The sequence below is a fragment of the Hetaerina americana genome, unplaced genomic scaffold (assembly GCF_022747635.1).
Source record: "Hetaerina americana unplaced genomic scaffold, ioHetAmer1.1.p SCAF_7, whole genome shotgun sequence".
Lineage (NCBI taxonomy): Eukaryota > Metazoa > Arthropoda > Insecta > Odonata > Calopterygidae > Hetaerina > Hetaerina americana.
This window is the reverse complement of record NW_027287316.1, coordinates 47,026,769-47,046,923: the sequence shown is the minus strand read 5'-3', so window position 1 is coordinate 47,046,923 and position 20,155 is coordinate 47,026,769. Positions and strand designations below refer to the sequence as shown.

The window sequence follows — 20,155 nt, the reverse complement described above, 5'->3', positions numbered from 1 at the left end:
GGGGAGATATGCCTGTCTTAATTTATCCCGCAATTCCCGATTATCGGTATTATGCAGTATCTAGTGATTTCTTTGAATTCAGGCGTAAACTGTGTGACTGTATCTTTGTATTATTAACTCTAAAGAACCATTGTTTATTATCCCCGGCAAGTCTTCAAGATTTCACTCATTAAAGTCTACTTTTAATGCTTTTATTGCTCATCTCATGGGATTTTATCTCCCACCAAACACTCAATTTTTCCCACTCCTCTGACGGTCACTCGCGATAGGCACATGGAGAAGCTATATCCTCGTATTGTAGGAAACTATTAATGACTATGACGTTAGCGTATAGTGTGACATATTTCAAATATCAGTCGGTATCATATAGAGGTCTCCGCTAAAGTCATAGTAATTAATGAAAAAATATATTATCCACGACAAAGTTACATATAATAAAAAAAGAAACGTGACCGAGCTTCAAATCTAGGGCACCGTACCACTTCAAGTTACTTTGGCGCCCGGGTCATGCTCGTTTGCTTAACTGTCTCGTTGATCCTCTGATGCACGTAAGTTTGACCAATATTTGGGGCAATAAGGTAACATCTTAAATAGCGTAGGACGAATTTCTTTGGGTCCCAGACATGCCCCACCCTCTCCTTACTTTCGTTAGGTTATTTTTCTGTTAGCCAGCAACGATAAACGGATATTTTACGCATCAAGCATCATTTATTGCAGCATAATTTAGCGATGTACAGGCCAAGTCGCATTTCTGTCGTGATCAGTTGCCCGAAACAACCATTCCACGTGGTTTGCCAATTTTTATCATGACAACTGAATTTGCACAAGAGGGAATCGTTAGTTAATCACGCTTTTGGATAGGTTAAAAAACCCGAGGAAGAAAAATAGATATGCAGGGAATGACAAGAAAATCGTTTGCTTTGTTTCGTCCGTTTTATATCTATCATTCGTCATCAATCGCGCATACTCATCTCTGATGCGACCAATTTACCAGAGCACATATCGATGATCCTTATTTCAAAGTTCTTCTAACCTCATGCAACTGTTTTAGGGTGTCCGTGTTTTGTTCCGGTATGGATAAACTGAGGGTGTGCCTGGAGAATGTCAATGAATCGAAAAATTCTTAGGCTCAATTAGATGAATTTTTCCAATTTATCCATGCATACTTCTAGAAGATTTCCAATTTATATGTGATACTATTTTATAAAGTCAGTTAATGGTCAAAATTGATGAACCCCGTGCTGTCTGCACGCTGTCGAAACCAACGAAAGCGAGGTCCGTCAGTTTCGACGGTCAATCCATGGAGCCTTGTTGCACATATCAATGCTTGTGCACACCTTTCGTAATTTCTCAGCATTCCTCTTTTCGAGATTCAGTGCAACATCGGTGATTACACGAAGCATTCTCCCTAGCTTAAATACAAAAAATATCGACAATAAGTTTTGAACTCACTACGTGAACGAGCGGCGAAAACCATCTTTGTATCCGTTAAGCTCATTTTTTCCATCATTTTAGAAAAACTCCTCTGAAATCTTTCTGGTTTAGACTACCATAATGTTAATAATCTGAAGCGTATGTTTACTAAACATGAAACTATGGGGTCATCGTATAGTAATTCAGGGAGAGCTCTAATAAACTACAAAAGTTTTATTCCAGTGAAAATATCTAATTGAGAGGCATGCATCAACTAGAGAGAGCTTCTTTCTTTTCAAACGTACGGATATTTCTTTCTGTCGGGGGCAAAGAATGTCCAAATAACCAAGAATCGAAACGTAATTTTGAAATATTAGGAAAAAATACAGAATCGGAAACTGTAATGGCAGTCTTTTATGTTACAGTGAATTCCGATACTCAAATTAATGAAAAGGACCACTGTGAGAAACATTATCGCAAGGAGTAATTATACGTATTGGGGAAATTATTTGGTATAATTTTTTTACAGGAGGAGTCATTTCTATTTCGATGCCCACGAAAAACGTCCGACAGATTTTATTGCACTATATTTGAACTTGAGCTTTTGCACCATGGAGGTTTGGGTAAAATTGAGATAACCTCGCAGCATTTGCTCTCCATCTGCGATTCTTACCGTTCAATACATTTCAAAATAACTTCCAAGCTGTCCAAATCACGTCAGCTTTTTTTGAGGGTAATACCTTTACAGAATTAGAAAATGTATGGAAAATTTCTTACCACATAAATTTTACTTCAAATAAATATGCATTCACTTAACCGGAGTATTACTAATAACAAATACAACAATGGCGGTGAATCATTTTCTATTTTATATTCACTTGAGTATGTTTTGGGATAAGAGCCATGGCGATAAACATAGGATCTATGGACACGCAACGGTAAAGGTAAAAGGACAAAGGAAAGGATTCAGGACCAACCAACTAACAGTAAAATAGATAAATCTCGTCTCTAAAGGGTTCAAAATTTACATTACAGCAGTCTCGATTATCCGAGCCCCGATTTTTCGAGATTCTATATTTTCCGAGACACGTATTTACCCTTAAATTAACGCATGTTGTCCCCACGGGAAGTATAAATTACTTTCATTATGGCTACACCAAACCAGTGGCAAGGTAAATGAACGTCAGAATTTGGATGAAAATGCCAAAAGTGAAAACAGCAACTTGTCAAAGGCAACTAATATTGTGAGTTAATGATAGGAGAAATATTTTCTTCATGAAAGTATAATTTTCGAGGTTATTCTTTTAAAATGTAAATATATATCCAATAGTGTGAATACCTTCTCATAATCATAATTTACATTGTATTAAAACCCTTCCGTATTGCTAAAGTTTTCGAGGAAATGGATTATCCGAGGCACTCTTAGTCCACATTACCTCGAACAATCGAGAAACCACCGCATTTTAAGCCCTCCCGAAGATCTGTTCATGATAAGAGTCGCGACAGAGTCTTAACGTATGTTTCCGACTGCTTGCAAAGAGAGAGCGCTAAGGCCACACCTGGCACCAACTAGCAGCTACTGCTGTGAGTTATTCATCTTTGAAAAATCATTTGCGCCTACCATAGAACGCACCATTCAATCCAAATGAAAGCTCACACATTTCGAAAGGAAGGTTTGGCGTGAAAAGTAAACTACACATTAGCACATGGAAATATAAACACGAATGTCGACTGAATGACTCTCCACTTGCGACATCAGGGACCAAAATTTTCGATGGTGTCAAACGGAAGTTTGAGAAAGGCTGGTCATGCCACTGACCCGTATATCTAACTGTTCCCAAATTTATGCAGCAGGTGGCGGTCTGCAAGTAGAAGCAAGATGCACACGATTCACACAATACCACAATGGTGTTTACTTAGGGAGGGAAGTGGTTTTTTTTACTGAATACAGGTTTCAAAAGTATTAAGTGTTCTCTGCAATTCATTGATATGTAAAATAACGACTTTCCAAATGTCTCATGCTTTTTCGCGACCTTAAAAGAAAAGCTAGAAATATATTAGCCTATTTGGACCCCATGTTTGATGAGCTAAGGCAGTGACTCCGCTTAACTGTAATGTTCAAACCTGCCAATAAAATAAACAAAGTGTTTACGATTTAATTCTTTTGCATGTAAATAGAATTTCCAAATTAGAAGACGGTTGTGAGAATTATTAAAATCAAGGTAATTCAGGGATGGGAAACAGATGCATTCATGAATGGTAATATTTATTTTTGACAGATTTCACATATACTTTACACTTTCGGGCTTCACTTCGTGGAATTGTTTGATGTCCATATTAAATGAGTTTGTAATTTTCCAGACTTTCCATAGACTTACCACAGACTTACGTCTGTGGTAAGTCTGTGGAAGATTACAAACTCAGTTAATATGGACAAATTTCATAGAAATGCAGCAAGCTATATGATCCATTCTACGGTTCAAGAGATGACCTTCACTTAAATTTTACTTAATTTCCAAACAGGAAAATCCCATTGAGCCCTAGGGCGATTGGATTCATCAATAAATATTCCTCCAAAAGTATAATTGCACAGTAAGAAAATTAGATAATACGCTGGTCAAGATTTGAAAATAATCCTATTCCGATGTTGTTGATGGAAAGATGCATGAAATGTAAAAGCCTAAAAGTGATATTCATAGTTTCTAATGGTAGTGCATCGCTATAGATGGATTTACAAAAACAAAATTTATATTCGACTGCAAAGTAGCATGCACATTTGAAATATCGAAGGAGTATGTAATTCCTTAACACTCAGTTAGTGTCGTAGTAGTGTCATGTTAACCAATAACATGACAGAGCTACGAAGGCAAAAATGATTGACTTTGTAAGCACTACTTTATTTATTGGATATTTTACAAAGTGTTCAGAGTGTAATTCAATCATCTTACGCGAAGGTATTGAATTCAACCCCATCAATTTATCGCATAACAGGACCTGGTATCACTAACATAGTAACGAGAAAAAAGTCTCTGCTTCAACGGCGCTTCCACCACTGTAGACAATTTAATCTATGTCACGACACCAGATTGACGCACACGGATGGTGGTCTCTCGATAGTTATCAACGGCCGGTAACCGCGGTCTACGGAAGTCCAATGAAGAGCGACGACGGCAAGATTCAGGGGTATCGAACTACGGTCACGTACTGACTATGCGGCGACATTGCATAACACCATTCGAAAATATCCTGCTTGATGACGGACAAGAGTACATGTCTGAGTGGTAAGACAAGACACTCACGCCCGCTACACACGGTAACCTACATTTGGCACTCGACCGTGATATTAGTTGGCGTACGTGGATACTCAGAAACGCAAGACCCAGTAATGGAAGGAAATCGAAACGATTATAGAGTCAAGCAGAATTCTGTTTCAATATTATCATTTCTGGGGCAAAATGTGCAAACTTTTTGGGTCTAAAACTGATAAAGAAATCTCAAAGTATGAGCAGGAGTCGATATTACTCCAAATAGTGCCGCCGTATGGTTAAGCAATTAATGAATTGATGTACGCCAGAAACCCAGCTTATATTCTGTCATATGGTACAGGTGATACCTTTTTAAAGAGTTTCGTTCAAAGCGTTCTGTCGATTGGTGAAGAGGAAATTAGTATATTCATGATTTCGATTTTCCCTCAATGTAGTGCTGCAGTGACCTTAGCATTTCTTGCATTTATGGATAGTTTTATTTCCTAAATAATGATATGTATTCAGCTATCATGAAATACATTCGTGTTTGCACGACTCATTGCGATTCTATTCACGCGGTCCACCACTGCGGTGACTTATATTTCTGTCTACACTATTGCGTCTGTCCCACACACACTTTGATTTCACACACTACTTTAATCAGGTGCATGGGAGTTTTGAAACGTTTCATCCGTCTCCCGAAATTAAATTTCACCCAATGGTGTAACTGTACAACTCGCGGAGTATCTCGCTTCGTATTGGGACGAAACGAAACGATAGCCTCATAGGTCGGATTCATTCCGGATCCAAACAAAACTGTTTCGTTCCATTTCGATTGCCATCACTACCCCGCTCATTGGAGTCGCCACCGCAGGAGACTTCGACGGGCGATTTATCGCCCGGCGAGCCAAGGCGAGGAGAGTGACGCGGATTCGGAATTCCGCGAAAGCGACGCCCTGCTGATGCGTTGATGTTCACGGGAAATGGATACATGAAATTTCGGGGGTAGAAGACCAGCGACGTCGGAATGCAATTGGTCTCAATTAGCATCACCACTCGAACGGTCTCTCGCGGATGGCAGACCTATTTCAACTCTCCGTCATAAAAAAAATCCGGCCATAAAAAGATAAATAAACGAACACAAACATTGCCACTAGGTGTGAAAATGCCCAAAATTTGATATTTGACAATATGGTGCGACATTTGATTCATTTTGCGGTCGTCGTACCGTTAATTAATGTGAAAATTATTAAAGTAAATTTAATTTTTATTTAATGAATCGGCTGAGGTTGCTTTAGATAAATCGATACAAAAACGTTTGAAATCAAGTTATTTCTATTACAATTAAATTTAAAATAAATAAACACTTTTCCTAGGAGGTTTTCAACCCTGTGATCTCCTATTTGACTAAATAATCTTTTAACATATATTCGTTTATTTTGCCATTTGCTTCTCTGTTGAGTAGTTTCTCAAATGTATAAAAGCATATGCACTATTTAAATATAAGGACCATTTGTCATTAGTAGTAGCCGGCTAAAATACACACAAGACCGATGAACTTTCCTGATTAATCATTACTTCCTTTCTCAGGAATATAATTTACTTCCTGCGCATATTTCATACATGTAAGGCCAGGTTAACAAAAAATCACTGTATCTTCAGAATGTGAAATAATGCGAAATTTAAGGCCGTTACTCCGCCCACTCCCTGGTAGCACCCATGTCGTATGATTTTTCCACATAATTTTAATATAATAATTATGCTATTGATTAAGTTAAGTAACATTTTAGGCACATGAATTATACATTATCATTGGTAGTGATTAATTATTCGGTTCCATTTTGACGGTATTGATTGATAAAGATTTTATAACCACAGAACTTTCTCAGTATAAATGTCAATAAATAAATTTAATATTTTCATATCATGATAATTCTGTGTGTCAGCTCAGGGTAAGTTAAAGCAACTAAGTGTTATTTAACAAACATATGCTTTCTATGGCTAATAATACCAAACCTTTTCTTTTGGGTGGAAGCACTCTTTTAAGTATCTTATAGTACCTTATCATCGACTGCTCTGGTGGACCAAACAATTGATTCAGGATTTAATGCATGAGAATGATGAGTAGGTATCAGTTGTATGGCTCTGGAAACGCGTTTTACTACAGTGAATCGAATACGTAAATTGTCAGATACAACCTCCATGAGCCATATTTTAGAAAAAGCATACGAATTATGTATTTCACTGTAAGTTCAACTTTCAATCTTCTGTGTTAATGGACCTATTAACTTGAGTTGACTTATTTTTCTCTAAGCTATTTTTATTCTTACTTTTTTTAACAATTAAATTAATTAGGGTGTATAAAAAACGTGAAAAACCTTAAATGACTCCGTGAGTACGTCCTGTAAAATCAATTCAAATATCGACATCAGCGAAGCATCAACATAAAAAAACCCTCTATAGAAAAACATTGAATTTGATCATGTTAAATTTTATTATTCATACATGGCATGTTATATTTCATTTTATATGGTTTCAAGCGATAGTTAGATTTTCAAAATGAAATTTTGTCTTCTAGCATTAAAATAAAATAACCCGAATAAGTTAAGTAGAAACAAAAGATAAAATCAGCTGAAAATTGAATATATTACTCTAATGGGGTCATACTATATATTGTAAAATAATATCAATTAAAAGAACAATTGTACATTACACAAATATAATTGTGAGTTCATCGAAAATAATGGTATTGTCCGCCGAAAGCTACTGTTAACAGAACGTCTTGTGATGAGCGGTGGAAGTTTGAAAATTACCTCACCTGTTTTTACGCAGAAAGGCAACTAAAACAGAAGATTATGCAATAATGATTCAAAAATTTCAATAGAATGAATAGACAGCCGAGCTAATTGCTAAGTGAAATGCACATTTTTGAGGTCGCGCGATATTAACACACAGTGATGCAAAGCGGTCAGACCGCTTCAACTAAGCAATTCGAAGGTGCTGGAAACGCATTTCCTCTCATGGCAGAAGAAACGATATCGTCCATGTCATTGAATTTAAGCGAAGCAATCAAATCACTAATTTTGATAAATCAACTTACTAGAAAATATGCCTTTAAACCATTGACCAAGGATATGACCCACACATTTGCCAACGAAGGAAATAGATGGACAATTATCAATGGTCAACTACTTTAAAAGAATTTTAACGGAGAGATCCCAATTGAAGGTACATCATATAAGTATCTGAAATATTCAGTTGACCTTACAACTTCATGAAGTACGGGAAACATTTTAATCAGGGAAAACAGAAAGTCATTATTTTTTCATAATGCAAGGCTGAGGCTTCAGGGGCGAACAAATGGTTTGGAGAGAGGAGGTGTCAGAAACTCCCCACCGATTGATTCAGTGTGTTGGATATAAGATAAATGGTAACCATTAAGTATATTAACTGAAAACTATGCCTCTTTGACCACCCTCCCTTACTCACGGAGGCTGAGAAGTTTCTTGGAACTGCCGAAACAGCGTATGCCTCAGCATTAGCAGTACCCTTAGAGCCGGCTTTTAACGAGACAAAAAGCGTAAACGAAACATATTGAACGAGTGTGACTGATTATTTGTAGATCACCTGCCTTATTAGTTGGCCCTCAGCTTGACAATGAGAGTGACTTGCAAAACATTCGGTCCGTGATGAACACCTTATGGGCCACTGGCTGGACGCATGAGCCGACCGAAACGGAAGTGGGCGGAGTTTGCGGCGAACCGAGACGAAGTTAAATTCCTTCTGGCTGCCCAAAAATGAGCTTCTATGAGCCTCCAAGCTAGTCTCATAAGAAATGATTCCATGATTTCAATTTACAGAATTGCGCGCCTTAATTTTCTTCTCTCTCCCGCTGACTCGCGTGCTAAACGTACCTTTACATCTCCCCGATTATTCTTCTTACCGCCAGTATCAATTTTCAACCTTATCCCGTAATTCCTTGTCAACGGAACTCCTTTTTTTATCTTCCAACGAATTCTAACATTCCGTGCCTGAAGTGATTCGGATGAAGAAGTTTTGAAATAGCTCAAAAGTTCACCCGCTTCTCTATTCTCTTTTTCCTTCCGTGGTCTTTTCATCTGCTTATCAGTTCGTCTCAAGAATTGGGATAATTTAAAATTTTGGTTGAGCAAACTGACAGAAAATCTATCTTTGAGCTGAGGTACAGGTTGGTACATTTTTTATCGGAGTTGTTTATGAAAATTGCATGAACATGGCCTTCGAATACCATTTCAATCATATCAAAATGAGGAACGTTGTATTCGTAATGCACACTTAGTAACTTAAAACAATATAAATATACAAGTATACAATACTTATACACACAAATACACCTCATGAATATATATATATATATATATATATTTATATATATTAATATATATAAATTATATATATATATATATATATTAATATATATAAATTATATATATATATATATATATATATATATATATATATGTATAGATCATACAATAGAAGAGAAACTCACGTGAGTCGATCATAATTTCCCTCGGCACAACCGACTTCAGTGAAAGGAAGGAGAAGACTCAGCTCCGAGTCATATCGTTCCTTCCACTGAAGAAGGTGGTTGTGCCACCGAAATTTTAAACTCATGGATAAGCAAAAGAAGATATTGTAATAGTTATTAAGGGTTAAACCATAGTTTAGGATAATGAGCTTAGTAGAAAAAGGGTTTAATTGCAAAATTGACATAAAAAACTTCACCACTCACTCTAAGAACCAAAACAAACACTTGGTCCTGGAACGAAAATAAATATTTTCATCTATATTTTGACGACCACAGCCATATATCAAGTATGTAGAGGATTAATAAATCAGAATGCTAAAAAATTACCTAAAGGCCAAACAAAAAACGTCTGAGAGGTAGACCACTAGCGAATGTATTCATATATTCTAATCTTTTCCCTAAAGTCAATTCTAATCATGCATGTAAGCATACTTTTGTATTCCCATGGGATAAAATGCAAAAGACCTCGTGAAAATAATTAACCGGTAACGCGAATTTAGTTAATCAGTAATAGACAATCACGAAGAATGGATGCCACTTTGATTTGGTCATGTTAAGAGGATGAATGAGAGTCAAATGAGAGCAGACACTTAAATGCTGGGAGGAGTAAATGGTTTGAGAGAAAGTGATGGAGAGTAAAAATGAATCAATTAATACATCGCTGAGGCAGAGGCCCAAGAAGTATCCAAGGGCAGCAACAGGCAAGGGTTGGAAATCAGTAAAAGAGAAAAGAAATCCTTTCTGAAATTAAAAGCGGGCTTTTCTTAGCTTTGCATACCCCGAAAGGAAGCAACGTGAAGGGTAGGTATGCAGAAATAAATGTTTTCCATTCAAAGTATCGACTGATTCAAGCAAAAGTAATAATGGAAGTTTAATCCCGCTTACCCTATAATATTTCCACATTCAAAAGCATCACCCTCTAAATCTCATGTACCGCGTTCCACTACCATAATAGTGCCAAAAACATTGGTTTTTGACTTCAATCAAATTCAAAACATTTTCCCTCCTATTGGGCATTGTATTTTTGAATATTTAAATTTAGTTCGCGTTAACTTTCATGTAATCATTCACTATTTGTAGTAAAATATGCGCGAGAGTATGGATAGGGGTAGGAAAATGGACTTTGTAAAGCTTGTTTTGTTATTTCAACTTTCCTTTTGACAAACGCATTTTAGTGTCATTGCATTGAGCTATGCTTAAAAAAACTCCGCACACTTCTGGCTATCAATTTGTTGATTCTCTCAATCTAATAAAATTTGGATTAAAAAGTGTAACATGTAAATTTTTAATAATTAAATAATCCTAATCCCAATTGGATGAATACTGGTTTCACTCAGTGTTCCAGGTTTCATGGATAACCTTAAAGAGCTATATGACATTTCCGGAACTCCTGGGGCATTGCCTTGTTCTGCCACTGCCATTTTTGTTGAGTTTTTAAAGAACACTCAATTTGCAATATACTAATGCTCAGAAGTAAAGAATCAAAAATACTTTCCATGGGACTTCAATGACCTCTTAGCGTGTCTAAAGATAATTACTACATTAGACATTTGAAGATTTTATCTCCTGTGCTTTATTTTTTTTTAAACGGCTGTTCGTGACTCAGTTGCCACCACGACTAAACCTCCTTTTCATATTCCATTGGTTAATTTTGGAAAATCTCCGAGTGTCCTCTAGGCTCACAATAGATTTTTTTGTCCATGTGCTTAAGGAAAATTTGAACACAAGAAATAATAGTACGATAATCACGAAAAAATTTGACGAAAAAATTATTTGAGGATTTTTCTAGATTCCAATATACATACCAAATAAACGATTTATTGCCATCGGTGATTTGTGGTTCATTACACGAGTTCTTATGATAGTCGGCGCCAGAAGTCCGATAAAGTGTTCCAGTGCTCTCGACAACTTTAGCAGGTAGCTATGCTTATAAATCAGGGTGTGATTTTACACAGCCATGAATAGTTTTTTGAAATAAATAAACAGTTGTCCTTTTGCTACCATTAACTCAAACACTCGAAGTTGATTTGAAGATCAAGGTCAAAAAGCCTTTCTTTGTGGAGATAATTTCTCTACTAATGACGTGTTTAATTGCCCGGTCGGCCCCTTTTTTATCATATCTCTGTGACACTGTGAATTCCGGTAGTGAATTTCTGGTTGAATTTAGCGAATTCGAAGATACAAATAAATTTACCAAGTCAATTTATGCTCTTCAATTGATTGGTTTACGAAATTCGGTTGCGCTGGTGGATAACTGGCTGACTGATCGGATTAGAGGCATTATTCCCTTTCGGACATTGATGTATAGTAATAATGAAATTCTATTATTATGAAAATTTAAGATTAAGATATAATCTTGGCCTTAGGAACATGCACAGAATACTAATACAGCTATGTAGCTTAGGAAATCTAAATTTATAATATCGTCTGCATCATGTATGGGCATCAAAAGAGATGGAACTGGAATAAAAGTTGGCATATTCATATTACAATTATTAAAACCTTCAAAAGGCTGATTTGTAGTGGACCGCATAATATATCTGTTTTTCAGGTAAAAAATATACACAATGATACAAAAGGAACTCAAAGAAAGTATTAAATTTACTGGGATTAAATAATTTTTCTTTAATAACTTTCACTGCATATGAGTAAGTAATTCAAAGAAAATAAACTATAGGGCATAAGTAGAATTTGAACGGTAGAAAACTCCCATACCATTCTGCCGACACACAATCTTTTTTCTTTTGAAGTTTTCTTATTGACTGCTGCTGACTCAAATGTAACTTATACATCAACAAAATGCTACGCAGATTGCTTTTCGTCGTAATCTCACATGCACAGCCGCCCAGAGAGGCTTGCTTTACGTAGAGTAAGTGATCACAATGCATAAATCTTACGATGTTTCCGGCTTTGAAAGAGTTCCTCCTCATTCAGGTCCCATCTTTGACAGGTTCTACTGTGTTTAGAAATGATACCAGACACAAAATATAAACAAATCCCGCTGTTCATCAAATGACTAATAACATCATACCTGAACTTAAGCACCTAGATAATGGAACTGACCTGATGCAAATTTTCAAGTTTCACGTTTTTACTTTTAACCTTTGATGGAAGGGGAAATGTGTGACAACGGCATAGTTTGATAAGGATTACACATTGGCATCCATTCCGGTTTCTCTTGAGATACCGGTTTTGATAAATATGTATTCAAAATTGATCGAATACTTTCTTTAGCCACGGGATAGAAAAATGATTGCTGGTAAATCAATGGCTAATGAGAAACTAATGCTACTTCTCTATTTATTGAGACACGCAACTGACAAGGACATTTTCGCTATTTAGGGCATTACCTTAGTGCGCGTGAGAATATAAATATTGATATTAATTAAGTAATTGCAGGGAGCCATGAAGTTACTTGAAGAAGCGATCTTTTAGGGAAAAACATGACTGAAGGTGGAACAGGGTGGAAGAAAACGAAATCCGGGGAGGAAATCAGTGCCGTGCCAGCATTACCCTTCCCCTTCTGGGGCTAGAAGTGTCAAGGAGTAAACTAAGTGCATTTATGTCACGTACTTCTGACGAATGACACGCCCCTTTTGATGCTCCTGTTAAGTATGACACCCTCTCATTGGGAAATGGATACACTCACCATTTCCTATTTAGAATACACTATTGGAGATTATTTATCAACAAAAATATTTCATCTAAAAGTATTTGGAGAAACATAAGATTTATCACACCAATTTTCCTTTTACCTTGATTTAATATTAAGGTTTAAAGTATAAATGCCTGCCCCGGTAGCGGTGGGGTTAAGTCCTCATCTGTCAACCCAAGAGTGGCGGGTTCGATTCCCGCCTGAGTGGGTTTATCTCCTGGGGCTTCGGTGTTTGTAATTATGTCCATTGTTATCATTTTTAATCGTCCGATGTGAAGACCAATGGGTACTGTTTTCGGACTAGTGCTAAATAAAAAAAATGTTACGCGTCTGTCAGAATGGATTACTTCTAAAGGTCGCTATGAATGTCCAAGGTCTGTCAGTCTCAGGTGTATGAAAAAGAAAAAATAATGGAATTGCCTTGTGTATGTGGAATGACCATAGGTTCGTCGAAGCATACGTCTGTTCACTGAAACTACTTGTACTGCCGTTCGCTGAAAGTGTTGACGGTATATTAAAACTAGTCTACGCTAAATAAAAAAATACGTGCAGTAAGATTAATTTTTCATGGTTGGTCTATTTGAAGGTATTGCAACTCTTACAACTTGAAATTAACGCATCGCAGAGCTAATGTTTGGTTTCAATTAAACTAAACCTAAAAATTAAACACTTAATTTTCATTCGTGATTTTAAAAGTTTATCATTTTCTCAAACCGACCTATGACACCCTTTCTTTAAATTTTAATAGCTATTTATGGGGATTTCTGAGCTGAGGTTAACTCGTACCATTCCGGGCACTTCGGACTATCCTGCAGTCGATCGGCGGAAGCTCTTGGTCGTCTTATTGTTACCCATGTTCCGTTGCACCTCTATGATACAGAAAGTAATGCACCGTGAAAAAATAATAACTCGACAAACTACTAAACAGCCCCCTATCATGATTGCAAGAAATTAAACAAACTTCAGAAGAGACAATCGTACTTCGAGGTGCACTCCTCCATACGCCGCAACCCGACCACTAGCCGTGAGAATTTTCTCTCGCACCAGATGGGTTTCGCGAAGGAAATCTCGCAAGCTTTGGCTTTTTCCAATTTTTCGGATAAGTTAGGTAAACATAAATGCGAAAAAGGCCGCAACTGAAATATATCATTTTTACACGCTCTTTAAACTTATTCCCAAATACATCTCACATTAATTGGCCCATCTAATAAATCCATCATCAATACACATCAATTAATGGATTTTAAATGTTCAAATCAGAAATGATTAAAATAAGCAAGCATGTATCGAAATGGAATTTGTTGGGAAAGGAACTGGCCCCCCACCCTGATGTGTGAATTCCACACGCCGTGTAGAGCTTAGTACTGGGTGAACTCTATTATCACCTACCAAACCGACCTTCGGCTGGATTACTTTATGGTTTTTTTAACTAAAATACATAATTAGACAATCGGAAGATATGCTTGAGAATTTATATATATATATATATATACACACACACACACACACACATATATATATATATATATATATATATATATATATATATATATATATATATATTTATATAATATATATTTATATATTTATACTTTAAACCGGAATGAATATAAGAAACCTTATTCAGACAATATTGAGAAGTCCTTTAATTGATTATTAGAAATAAAATTTCTCCACCCTTCTTTGATTAATAGTTGGTATAACTCATATTTATATGGATTCAGAACATATTCCTGATAGGCTGAATCACCGCAGAAAATAATCCCAGCATTTATTCGAAAATCGATCTCTCAAAGTACTTCGTTAATTATAAAGTAAACAGGTAACTGAATGGATTTTTGTTTCTTAAAATTCCTCATGCTTTTAGGGACAAACTTTCGCTTGACCGCTCAGGATGTACTCCTAGAACATAGTTCACAAAATAAAGCTCTTAAGTAGACAATGACGCTAGTTTATCGGTGCATTCAATATTGATATGCTATAGAAAACGTCTCCTCTACGATAAGTCATTATTTTATGTGTGGAATTAAAATAGGGAAATCGAGCGGTTTGGACAATAAGCAGGCGTGCAAAAAAATACCACGATAAATAGTGATGACGCGCAACTTCGTCTAAAGCAAGCAGTACCAACTCAATTCACTATTTACGATTTCGCTTTCCGCAGCGAAGTTCATAACGCTTATGTTTCATTCCGGTCGTAGGTTCATGGCGAAGGCAATGACTGCGGAGTTACGAATCTCATCAGAACAGAAATGACTTAACATTAGGTTCTCCTGCATATTCTCAGAGGCCGTAGTAAAAATTTCCGCCATGGATGAATAAATAAACATGGTTTTCACGGTTCCCGCGACTTACCATCGTTATGCGTTATTTCCACGTAATTACCAATGCCATTCGATACGCTAGAGTTAGTTGTTATTTTTTTCGTATATCCGCTTAATTAAACGCAATATATAATTTTTAGTATTGAGCCAACGCAATTTGGATGAGCGTCAATCGGAACTACGTCCATCAACAAGTAAACTTAACGCGGCCGTGTGGGACGTTGGTCCTTCGGGAGGGTTCCTATGCGTGTTGAATGAAACTGATAGACGGCCAAGTAGCGACGGATAAATTTGAATGCTTAACTTACGGAGTGAGAGGTTTTTACTTTATCCGAACAGATTACTGATTAGTAGATAGGAAGCCGGCAGTAGGAATTCTAGGATTAATATCATACTTCACAACCATAGCCCTCCAAAATAAGTAAACACGGCAATTTTCTGTTTATTTAAAAGTAAGGTATCATCCTCCGCTGAAAGTTTCCACGACCGTAATATCAGATTTAGTGTTTCAAAATAACAACTTTATGCTGGCTAAAATCAAATTATATTTATGCACATACATTAATTCACATGGAAATAAATAAGGAAAAGGGATAGGAATACATATAAAATACGAACAAAGGAATGGTGGAGCAGACGGAATCGATCAGTTCATAATATTTGCAGTGTCAAAAGTATATTAATTTTGCAAGAGTAACGACATGAATCGATCGCTCACATGACGTGTTTAATTACAGAAATATAAAGTAATTCATTCTCAACGTGAAGTCTCTATGCTTTCATATCCATCCAGAAACTGCACGTTTTATAAACGCATGCGTTTGGAGAACAAATATAAAAGTTTCTAATCCATCCATCACATCAAGAAAAACTGTATCACCGCCTGGGGAGCCTATAGAACTATTTTCTTCAATGCCCATTATATCCTGGCCAATACAAAAAAGAATCAAAGAGCATTACATATTTGCTAATGCCTCTCTTTTTTGATCCAATGTAAATCTCCAAGTTAACTTCGCCACCTTTTTTGACCCCTGTGACTGACTTTTTCGATGTGTAAACCTTATTACGCCCCGGCGTATGGACTGTCTCCTAAATGAACGGTAAGCATCAGCTACTCCCCGATAACGCGGACTCGAATCCTGTCTTTATCATGAATGTTTTCGAGCCTCGTGAATTCTCACACCGCAGATGGTATGCTGTGATGACATCGGCCGTCGCAATCCCTGAAACCCATATACGCGCTGCTTACGTTGCAGCCAGTGCAAGTGTGTCCCCATGACCTTGAGAACGTTGACTTATCTCAAAGATGAGACTGTTTCATTTATAATTCGATTTTCATAAAGGAAATCATCGAATGCCTCCAATTAAAAAAGAAATTGAAAAGTTCCCAGCTCTAAGTGGAGGAAACCTCACATTAAACTGCCTTCACAACTCTTAATGGTGATTCAATTTTTGTGTATTAACCCTGAAATAACGAAATCAACGGAATAGTTTTTTTAGAAGTGGCATTTGCGCGAAGGTACTGAAAATATCTTTCCTAAGAATGGGAAAGGACTAGTAATCGCTTGGTTGTCCTCCTAAGAAAATGTATCTCGGCTTCCAAATTGCAATCCACTGAATTCTCCTAATCTGCATTCTCATTCTCTTAATTTTAATCAGGAGTCAATGAAGCCAATTAGAAGCTAGCAAGCATGAAGTGCAGTGATAATATAATTGATCTCAGACGTCGCAGTCAGAAAAAAATTTTCTTCGGCAACTAGAGCTCAATGGGTGGGGTAACCGGTCGTCGACACTTGAGATCGGTATTTCTAGTGTTAATACTCACGAACTAAGCAGCCGTGCCCTTGCGCCAGTTACCCAGCAACTTTCAAATGAAAAAGTAACATTTGCATTGCGGTTTGAAATAATCCCCGTCACCCATGTTATTACTTTTCGATTTGTGATACGTCTTTTTCATAAATGAAGGGATAGGTATCGTACAGCAGGGAAGCATCACATCAATTGAGTGTGAAATCCTAAAAAAAATTCAAGGCCTCAGGAGGTCATGCACACTCACGGACCGATGGACCGAATAATCATTATGTATGGCCCTCCCAAGTAAATTCTGACTACGGGGGCAAATTGCTTAGGTTTAGAATACAAACCAAGTGCAACATTTAGCATATCGATATGACGGACTCAATCGTCCGCTTCATGCCGTTCCAATGTATACAATAAAGTGCGAGCTGTTTCAAAAGTTAGTTACTGCAGATATTTAAAAACCGTCTAGCAATAGCGACTGCATACGGTTACAGGGAAGATCTCATCAACAATTTAAAACCTGTAAATTTTCCGAACCCCTCAGCCAATTCAATGTTCTTGCCAAGTACTTCCCGCATATCAAAATAAATGTAAAATAATGTTCCTTTTAAAAACAGTAGCGTAAAAATATCGCGCCACCAGTCTCTTTTGGCTTGGTTTGAAGAAAATAAAATAACAATCTTTACCACGACTTAATAATAATGCCGTGCAATTTTTCCTAGGGAATAATCTGCAATCCAATGAATTATTCGAATGTCACTACACTATTATTTCGACGGACGAAAGCAATTTCCTTTTGGATGTCAAGTACTGAGAATTAAAAAAATGTAAATAATACAAAACCGGAAGTTATTCAATACCAATAGGCCAGCAACGAAATACCTTACCTGCTATCGTAAGGACATCAGAAGCAATGACCAGAAGGTATTGAAATTGTCTTGGTCAGTATCAGCTTGCAGTAGGGTTTTGGAAAGCGTCCCCAATAACTAGCAAGTGTGTCAGGCTTTAAACCCATCACTATTAGAACCTACACTTTATTCGTCTTTTTAAGTCCATAGTTTTCACGCGATAAATGAATCTACGAAGACAGACGAAATAGCGGCACACATCACTTTCATTAAGCCAAAGGCGCAGCAGTACTTATTATTGTTTATGCTAATGTCAACGAATTATCGCAGAGCGGAGAGAAAGTTCCTCCTATTAACTTCGGGAAATGCACTAAAATGAAAACTGTACCTTAATCTTTTCGTAAGCGCCCGAAAGCTCCAGGTGATGAACGAAGGGATTTGTTAAATCACCGCCGAAACCTGGCTCCTCTTCCGCTGTCGGCTTCCCGTCCATGCTTCTCTCTATAAAGAATGGTCACTTCACATAACGGTTACAGGTGCTCGACTTCGGAGCACGAACCTAACCTAACTGGCGGAGGATCGTTCTGCTGAGAGAGTCTGTTATCCCGCGCGGGTAATGTCCTCTAGTTACAGACAACACCATTTGGAGCGCTGTGAGTTGCTACTGTTGCCGCCAAGAATGACTGTCGCCCTGCGAAATTCAAGTTCGAAAGTTGGTATTCAATGGAAGTGACGGAAACCACCGAAAAAATTCTATTAGTGTTCGATAGAAAAACGGAAATTTAAAAATATTATGCAAATTGCCATTTTTAGTTACAATTCATGGGTAATCATCGAAGACACTGCCGAAGTTTACGTTTTTAAGTCTCAAGATGGAATCTTTGTGTAAATCGCTCCGAGAATATTTTAAACATCTTATAAAGCATAACAGTGCTATTAATGAACTCTCAAGAAAATCCGAGAAACCCATTGATGCTCTTAAAAGTCTCGCGGAGCAGCACAGATTTGTTGCGAAGTATGTGTTCAATGGTACTTATTTATTACGTAGACAGTGATGGTTTTTCTGATCGTTATGTTTTTTACCTGTAGAGCTGAATTGGAGAACCTTCCGATAAGTAGAGTTCCAGGCATCAAAGATAAACTTCTTTTTAAGATAGAAGCATCCATTGATGAAGAAGTAGTAGAACTTGAGAAGATCATGTCAGTTTATGATTAATAGACACTTGTATTTAAGTGATACATTTTACTCTGGTTTTTCTTAGACATGTCATAAATTATCGACACTAATGTTTGCTGAACAACTTTATTACAGTTTGGAGTGCAAAGGGAATAACGCGCTCTTGGAAAAGAAACTTTGCAATGTTAAGAAATGCCTTGAAAAGGCAGGTGATTTGACTAAATTAGACGATAGAAAATTGTTGTGTTTTGGCAGTGCAAGTTGCCCTTCGGTTATGGAGATGGTGGAATGGGCCGATGATTCTTGGAGGCTTTTTCATGCTTTGTATCCTTTGACAGAGTAGTAAATGCATTACTGTGTGAGTATGCATTTCATACATTCTGAAGGAAAATTCTCTGATTAGACTAAGAATTACTGCAACTATGGATGCAATGGTTTTATGGTTGTGTAAATTCCAGTATTTTCCTTAGCTATTCATCAAACCAGATACCTGAAAATGTCCAATGTTATCTTGACGGTTCAAAATAAAGATGATCGTGAGATAATGGACCTTAGTAGGCATTACTTGCATTCCGAGGAGCGAAAAGTATTTCTCGAAAGTAAGTTGTGTGAATTTTCGCTTCGAAATTTTTATCTGTTTATATATATTGAATTTCTAAACATTTTTCTTTCAGGAGTTTTTGCCATGACAAGGAAATTTATAGACGACACTTGATTATTTGCCATAGGTTTGTATAGTTTATGATTTTGTTAATATTGTTTGTAATATCGTTTTTTATTAAATAACACTGATTTATTTTAATTAGCCTGATATTATTATGAAGATAATGCCGTACATGAAATGCAGCAGATTAATATTTTGTTTTGCAATGGTGACCCCCCCTCCCTAGATATGGAGTTAGCCTGTATTTCGTGAGTAAATAAATATATTCCGTGGAGTAAATTAGTTATCCTCCTGACCACATATCCTTTTCCTGAGGATTATGATAGTCGGTTATGTAACAAGATTATTGGGAGGGAAGAAGCATACGAGTAACTTAATGATCCTATGAGCCTATTTCAGTCTTATTATCACATGGAATAAAATTTCCCCTGTATTCAACAGGAAGTGCTTCAATTAATA

At 36.8% G+C, this 20,155-nt stretch overlaps 2 protein-coding genes across 2 annotated transcripts in view; one reads left to right on the top strand and one right to left on the bottom strand.

Moving 5' to 3' along the window:
- LPCAT (lysophosphatidylcholine acyltransferase) overlaps nt 1-18,399 on the bottom strand; it is a 94,170-nt gene extending 75,771 nt beyond the window's left edge. The window contains exon 1 of the mRNA XM_071595147.1: nt 18,244-18,399. Within this exon, the coding sequence (XP_071451248.1) occupies nt 18,244-18,348 (105 nt within the window). The 5' untranslated portion in view covers nt 18,349-18,399. The remainder of the gene's footprint in view (nt 1-18,243) is intronic.
- A 162-nt stretch (nt 18,400-18,561) lies between these two features.
- Nucleotides 18,562-19,888, top strand: LOC139696696 (AFG2-interacting ribosome maturation factor-like). Its single transcript, XM_071595532.1, has 5 exons — nt 18,562-18,870; nt 18,945-19,055; nt 19,168-19,356; nt 19,519-19,631; nt 19,707-19,888. Exons 1-5 carry the CDS (start codon nt 18,728-18,730, stop codon nt 19,745-19,747), a joined length of 597 nt encoding a protein of 198 aa, XP_071451633.1. The 5' UTR covers nt 18,562-18,727; the 3' UTR covers nt 19,748-19,888.
- The last annotated feature ends 267 nt before the right edge of the window (nt 19,889-20,155 follow it).

Excerpts from the sequence above, each read along its gene's own strand:
- LOC139696696 (XM_071595532.1), top strand. The coding sequence starts at position 18,728 with ATGGAATCTTTGTGTAAATCGCTCCGAGAATATTTTAAACATCTTATA. Across the intron at positions 19,056-19,167 it reads GTAGAACTTGAGAAGATCAT|TTTGGAGTGCAAAGGGAATA; the intron begins GTCAGTTTATGA and ends ACTTTATTACAG. Across the intron at positions 19,357-19,518 it reads TGGAGGCTTTTTCATGCTTT|ATACCTGAAAATGTCCAATG; the intron begins GTATCCTTTGAC and ends TCATCAAACCAG.